A 7,699-nucleotide genomic window follows, 5' to 3' on the forward strand; every position below is an offset into this window, starting at 1 on the left:
CAATTTGGGCTTTGTCCATCCAGAATAGTAAAGCTCATAATTTGAAAAATATAAAACTTCACAAATAAATTTGATGTATTTGAGATTTATAGTGACAGGATGTCTATTCGTCCTTCTGTCTGAATGTCTGTCCGTCTGTATTTATTAAAATCTCGGTAACTGCTGAACTGACTAGGTACTACTTGGAAATATAAAAACTGGTCTTGCAATGGTAATAAGCTATTTTGTTTTTATATTTTTTTACAAAATAATCTCAAAACCTTTCTTATTATGAAATCACGAAACTTCTCTAAAATTATTATTTCATAAGTAAATTTAAATGTGTGTTTTTTTGTGCTTTTAAGGAAGTGTTCTATTGATCATGGTGCTTTTTAAAACTCTATGTCTGTTAATTAAGAACTCTTACATGGCTTGTGTCTGCATATGTAACTTAAGCACAGTTAAACTGTTGAACAACTTATTCTATTCTTTACAGTGAAGTAATTTCAATATTGAATCTGGACTTAATAAAACTGTACTTATGTCCCTATCTATGTGTGTTACATAAGATCTCTAAAACTAATTATCTCTGTATATGTGACTTAAGTGCTCTAAAACGGTTGAAGAAAAAGTTTAATACTTTTCAAGCAAGTTTTTTATTAATCCGAAGTATGTGTCTTTCTGTGTGGTACTTAAGAAATCTAAAACAGCTTGTATTCATGTAACTTATAGAATACTAACGGTTGCGCCCCTAGTATCTAGGGAATGTGTGGGAATAGGCAAATTAGCCTTAAAATTATCCCAAAAATTAAATCTAAAACTTAAACTGCCTAAAACCACCCCGGGACCCAAGTGGAGCTTCCCTAAAAAGAAGAAGTCAATCAGTTCAGTAGATATTAAGATCTTTAGCTTCAGACATAAAAAACCTACTTCTTTGTATAAAAGGATATAAAAATTAAAACCCTGCCTTGAGTTTTATGTTGGTTTTGATCATGTTTATAAGCTAATTTTTGCCTGTCTTCAATTAAAGAACTCAAAAATGGCAGGAAAACCAATAAAAGAAATGTTTAAATAAATAGAATAACTTTAAAGTCGCCAAACCTATCACTCATAAATAAAATTGCTATTTAGTTCGTGTCAAAATAAGAAATTTTTGGGGGTATGGGGAGGTTCCCCCCTCCCTTTATGTTGTCTGTTTCGGTTTCTATCTGTCTATCTGTCATAAGTCTGTTTCTCACACAAACACACACACACACACACACACACGCACACACACAATGCACTTGTTACATGAGAGCAAAAAAAAAGAGGGCTTGGACAAGGGAAGGTGGTGGGGGGGGGGGGCAATAAAATGATGAGCTCTGATTCATACACATACACACACCCCCTTATTATGAGAGGGAACAGGGGGAGGGGGAATTGTCACAAACACCGTAATTTGGGAGGAGATTTACCCACCCCCCTTTCACCCCGCAAAAAGGGGAGTGTTAAAAACCCCGTGGAAATCGCGTAAAAGGAGCCGAATTTTGACCCGTAAATGGCGCTCTTGAACACCGATTGGACTTTTATACAAATCGCGCCCCATTTGAACTATATGACCCCATTCCCTTTCTGTCAACCCCCACCTCCCCTTGCTGAAGGCCCCAATATATGTTGTAAGAAAGCGCATCTCATTCAATAATTTTGTAATAAATTAAAGTCAGTCTTGAGCTAATCGTCTTGCCAACCAAATCCACGCAAAATTTGTGATTTTTTATGAAAAAAAAGTTATTTTTAATATCAGTATGAAAGATATTACGTAAATAACAGAAAGATTATTATAATTTTTAAGTGAAGACTATAATGTTAAAGCATTGTCAAAACAGTTCAGTGAGATTACACAGACGTTATAACAATAATAATTCAGCTGGTAATACAGCTAACGGCCAACAATTGGACACAGTGAGCCTGGCCTCGAGCGTAGCAACCTCTATACGCAGCACCCATGAGAAGAGTGACAGTACGTCCGAGAACTCCTCTCTAAATTCCTCCTTTAGCATGCAACATTCTAATGCCATGTATAACTTGCGCCAAGCCATCTATGATCAAAACCTGCACGCTGCCGCCCAACATAGCAGCGGCGGAAACCACCTCCAACCACCCCCTTCCCACCCACACCAAAGTTACGGGACTCGAACCCCCGACCCGATGTCGTTATCCTCTCGCACGTCCAGCTACAGCAGCCTACTCAACAACGGCGATTTAAACCCGAAAACGGCGATAAAAATCTACGCCTCTTGTCTGCGCAGTGATATAGACTATAAAACGTTGAGCGTAACAGCCACGACAACCGCCAAAGAGATAATATGGCAGCTCCTGTCAAAATTTCGCATGAAGCACCGCGACCCAAAACTATTTTTTCTCACCATGGAGGTTGTCATCCAAAAGCCGGGTCGCGACGGCCTGACCAAAAAGACCCTGGTTTTAGATGAAGATTCGCGCCCGGTCGAACTTAAAAACTGTAATCCGTGGGGCGAAACAAAATTCACCCTCCAAATGCGCAAGGGCGGCCTAGTTAAAATACACGACTCAATTCTAATGGAGGAGAGTCAATACAAGTGTTTGTTAATCAGCGATGAAACTAACGTTGAAGAAACGATAAAGTTGCTGCTCTACTGTAACGGTTTGGAGAAGGTGGAACGGCCAGAACGTTATTGTATGTACGAGCAGTGCTCAACACAACGATACCAACGAAAACTGTTAAACGACGACAAGCCGTTGGCCATACAGGCGTTATGGCCGGGGCCCACGCCATTTTCATTTGTCCTACGGCGGAGTCTTGCACGGATTGAGGATAATGTGTGGGGCAACGGCGGTAAAATGCCGTTACATAACGGCGGTGCCCGCCCGGCGGTCAGAGTAACCCCAACACAAACGTACAACATGGATTTTCACAATGGAAGCTCAGGATCGTCGCATAACGGCGGCGGTTATAACGGTGGCAGCAGTGCTAACGGCGGGTTTAATCATCCGTCTTGGGCCGAGTGGGGTCTGGCAGACGATAAATCGTTCTACACGACCGTTTTGCCGTCCCAGAAGACAACTCTCCATGTGGATGGGCCTACAAGGGGACATCACTTTAGTCAAGAACAGGTGAGAAAAAAAACATTCTGAGCTACCAAAGGCAGAAATTTGTTATTTGTTAAAATTTAGGGGTGGATGATATTGTTTTAAGAAGTCTTAGCTTGGGGGAAAGATAGAACTATTTTTTCAGTATATTAGTGTAAAAAGAGCATACTATAGTTGTAATCATAAAAGAAAAATGTGTATGTTAACTGCCTGAAAAGTTGATTGTTTTATGTTTTTCTGTACATGCAGTATCTATATAAAGTAGTAAGGTTTTTTGTCTGAAGATTTCAATAACTACTTAACTGATCGAGTTCTTCATTTTATATAAGATTCTGATAGATTCCTGGATGATTTTTAGGCTAATTCATTTGTATGTTTAAGTTTGGTTTTAGGCTATTTTCTTACCTTCCTTTCTCCTTTAATACAAAACAAAGCATCTAGATGCTAGTTCACTAAAAGTAATTTGATATACCAAAGTATATTTCAATATTACAGCTTCAAATTTAAATTTCTCCTGAACATTTTTATTTTTTTTTACCAAAGATTTTTTTCTTCTTCGATATTTTGATAATTTTAGCCTTCTTGAATTCAAGATATATAATTATTTTTGATGTTTTAAAGCATTTCTATAACTATTTCATCCAGTTTTTACCCATTTTAAAGCACTTATTTTCTCTTTTAGCAAGGGCAATTATGTTTATTAAAAGCGCAACATTTGAAATTGAAAAAATCTGACAATTTGACCATAATGGATAAGACAATAAATTGATGATACAAACAAAATTACCCCTTCTATAGATTAGATTAATTGGTTGAAAAGTTTAGACACTGAAGTTTTCACAACCCTTCAAGATTTATAAAAAAATACACCAAATTTTTAAAGCTAAAGAATAACAGAACATGCTTATCAAACTCTTACAGTCCAATGTCCCCTCCCTCCCTGCAAATTAAAGAGTAGCTTAAAATTCTAAATATCTAAATTTATAACTAGTTTCAATATTTTTTTTAAATGTTTAATCAACTAAAATAATCTATAAAAAATTAATGTGAAGTAGTAATTGTGACCAGTTTTCTGAAAAACAAAATTTGCCTTAATTATGTTTTTTTTAATGGCGGAAAACATTGAAGCATTCAAAAGTTATGAAAGCATTATTGGATTAGCGATATACTTGGTAGATATATATTTTTAGTAGTAATATAATATAATTTGTAAAATTTTGCCTATGGTAGATAGCTAATATTATTTGGTTAAAGATTGATTTGTAGATTAAAAAAATGCCATTGTTCCTCCCCTTCTTGTCAATATTTGTTTTTCTTATTATTTGTCCAATTTTATAAATATTGCATAATCAGGATTTTGATAAAATTACTCAATCAGTAAGAATAACTTAAATTAAAAATATCATTTTTTAGTAGCGCAGCTACTCTAAATATGGCCGTACGTCAATCCCTAAAGCTATTTATTTATCATCTTTATATATGTCTGTCTATCTACCTATTTTCTATATATATATCCAATTATCTATTTATATCTATATCTTTTAAGGTTGTACCGCGACTGTTAACCCCAGAATCGGACTACCACACGAGCGGCGAAGAAAACATGTCCGCCGACAGCCCGCCACCACCGCCGCCCCCTCCAGAAGTCCGCTTTCCCCGCCAGTCATCAGCCAGCACCTCATACACCCCCCGCCAAACCCCCCTTGTGCACTCCCGCCAAACTCCGGCCTCCCAAAGCGCGCCCGCACTCCGGCCGCGCACCTACACGTCAGTACCGGCGGTTGTGATCTCTGGGGATGAGATGGGAGCGGCGGACAGCTGGGGCGAGGGAGATAAAGACAGCGGCGAGGAGATCAGCTGTTCCAGTGGGGGAGAGGATATGGATACAAGTCTTTCTTCATCTGGTAAGTACATTAAGATCTTTAAAACAGCAAAGAATACACAAACAGCTCTCCACACAGTAAAACAATATTAACTTAGTAACTGTTTTGTTGGCTTCGAGGATATCTATAATATTATCTTTATCTCATTTTCTACTTAATTGTCTATCATATGCATTTATCTAACTACGTATCTATTTAATTTTCTGATTATTTATCTATCTTTCAAATGTTTTTCTACATATATAGAAATGTTTCTATTTTTTTATTATTTTTCTGTTTTAGATTCTAGTGGCAGTGAAACATCTCCGTTACCGCCAAAGATGCCATTAACCTCAACGCCAATGGCGGGTGCAGCTGCGACAGCCAACAAACGCCTCATAAGCGGCCAACCGTTAAATTCCTCAACGCCAAAACAGCAACAAAAGCCGAGCATGTCCTTCTTATACCCATCGCCGGACTACGAAACCTTCCCTATCAAATCGGTCCCGCCAAATCGGCCGTATTCTGCGATGTCTACAGGATCAAACGGCGGGGTTAACGGGACTGTGATCACGGTAACAGCCCAACAACCGTTACCCCGTCCTCCCTCAGTCAACAACAACACAAAATCCTCTGCCAAAACGGCTCCCAGTTTGCCGCCCAAACCACAGAGCCTAGTCTCTCTATTTACCGCCTCAGCAGCGGCAAATGTCGCCGAAAACGCCAGCAAGAAAAGCTCCGCCTCTTCCCTAGCCGGGACGCCTACCTTTGGTCATTCTGAGGCGCACAGCGGTTTCCACGATTATGAAAACTATTTCTACATCTAAAGAATGGAGTAACAAAAAATTTGGGGCGGATAATTGAGTAATTGTTCCCCTAAAAACACAAGTAAATTGAATACAAAGATTTAAAATTGCGTCAGCCAAATAATCTGTGATAATGCCTTGATAATCAGGGGGGATATGTCATTTGAAGAAAAACTATTATGCCCCAATTTTCCCCAATTAATAGTTATTTTTTATTCACAGAAAATTTTTCTTCAAATGAAATAATTCTCCTTTAAATAAAAATTAAGATTGTATATTATTAAAATTAAAAGCTTTAATTCAATTTTCTAGCATTAGAAAGACTTTTAAAAACATCTATAATCAAAATTCAGTGAACGGATTTAAAAATTTTGAAAAAATCTTTCATTGAAAACCTTTATATTTTTACTGCATTAGCGAAGCTACTTTATAATTGTCCTTTTTGCGTTTTGGTTTGTTGGACAGCCAGTTATGCATTTATTGAGAGGGGAGGGATGGGTATACACAAAGTAAAGGAAGGGAAACCATTGGAAAGGGGGAGGTGCATAAATAAAATAAGGGTAAGGAAAGCCATTGAATTAGGGTATATGAATTAAGTTAAGGGGAAGAAAAATCGCAGGGCTTTTAATTATTCTAATTCATTTGTTCAAAAAGCTTTGCTACAATGAAACGTATTCGTCCTTTTTATATTTTCCGCTGACCAAAAAATATTTTATTCTAAACTGTGAGATCTCATAAGCTTTAAATAATGATATAGGGATGGAACAACGAAAGATAAGTTTAAATCTTTTTCTTTATCGGGGAAAAATTTTCAATTTATTAATAATGGGGTAAAATTAGATTTCTCTATCATTTAACTATCCCTCTATCTATGACAAAATACTCATTTAAAACTTTCTTTTAATATCTTTTTTTTATTTATTCGTTATAGAGTAAATAATTAAATCTATTTTTTTCTAATCTACAACTAGCTACAATTTTTTTTTCTTCAAAATTCAGAGTAAATGATTTTTTTTTGGGGGGGGCATATTAAAGATAATTTCCCAAAAAAGATATTAAAAAACATTCATTATACTTTTCTTTAAAGAAAAACTATTCTGCCGATAAAATCTAATCATTTTTGAAACAAAATGTATCGTTATTAACACAAAAATACAAAAATTTTGGACTTGAAGATAAGATAAAAATGGGTTTTCATAATATTTTTTAAGAACATTTAAAATATTGTTATATGATTTTTGTCTACTCTAGTCATTATAGAAAATATATATATTTTGAAAAATTTGATTTTTGTTTTATCTTACTAGCAAAGCTTAGCGAAGCTACTCTAAATAAAATACTTGTTGGTCTATCAATCAGTCATATATGTATACTGCTGCTCAGTCAGTTACGTGATTTTGATTTTTAAAGCAGAAAATAATTGGGGAGGGAGAGTATATTGTAAATAATGCTGGTCCCAAAGTAAGGTTTTATCCTCTTAGAAATTATTATGAACTCTGGCCGCAGCGCTCGGCTCCCTAGCCTAAAACCTGACCTAAAATAGTTGTTCGTCGGTAGTCGGGGGGGGGGAGAGGGGGAGTATAAAATTGAAAAAAAAATTCTAAGAGGATAACGCCCAAAGTAAAAAGCTGGCTCAAAGACATTGGGGGCACTAGCTGTGTCTAAATTTATCCACCATTAATTTTTATGTACAGAAGAGGGTGAATTTGTTTATCGTAATTGAATGTTTACATCGATCATCCCTTGTCTAATCACTTAAGATCTCTGAGAACGCCCTATAGACTTGCCAATAAAGGTCTTGCAATCAAAGGGACGCTAGCTTCAGCAAGAAAACATATACGCAGGGATCTAATGAATAAGACAACAGAGGATATATTGGTGTTAATATTAACATGCAATAAACAAAGTTATCACTTCAGTAGTCTACAATTTTTGGTTGAAATG

At 36.3% G+C, this 7,699-nt stretch overlaps 1 protein-coding gene across 1 annotated transcript; it reads left to right on the forward strand.

Moving 5' to 3' along the window:
- Positions 1-1,655: 1,655 nt before the first annotated feature.
- On the forward strand, positions 1,656-7,039 carry LOC145312100 (uncharacterized). The gene is made up of 3 exons (XM_080151238.1): positions 1,656-3,111; positions 4,634-4,991; positions 5,253-7,039. Exons 1-3 carry the CDS (start codon positions 1,822-1,824, stop codon positions 5,774-5,776), a joined length of 2,172 nt encoding a protein of 723 aa, XP_080007364.1. The 5' UTR covers positions 1,656-1,821; the 3' UTR covers positions 5,777-7,039.
- Positions 7,040-7,699: the final 660 nt, after the last annotated feature.

The sequence above is a fragment of the Acartia tonsa genome, chromosome 2 (genome assembly GCF_053477335.1).
Source record: "Acartia tonsa isolate MP-2025a chromosome 2, ASM5347733v1, whole genome shotgun sequence".
NCBI lineage: Eukaryota > Metazoa > Arthropoda > Copepoda > Calanoida > Acartiidae > Acartia > Acartia tonsa.

Excerpts from the sequence above, each read along its gene's own strand:
- LOC145312100 (XM_080151238.1), top strand. The coding sequence starts at position 1,822 with ATGTTAAAGCATTGTCAAAACAGTTCAGTGAGATTACACAGACGTTAT. Across the intron at positions 3,112-4,633 it reads ATCACTTTAGTCAAGAACAG|GTTGTACCGCGACTGTTAAC; the intron begins GTGAGAAAAAAA and ends ATATCTTTTAAG. Across the intron at positions 4,992-5,252 it reads TACAAGTCTTTCTTCATCTG|ATTCTAGTGGCAGTGAAACA; the intron begins GTAAGTACATTA and ends TTTCTGTTTTAG.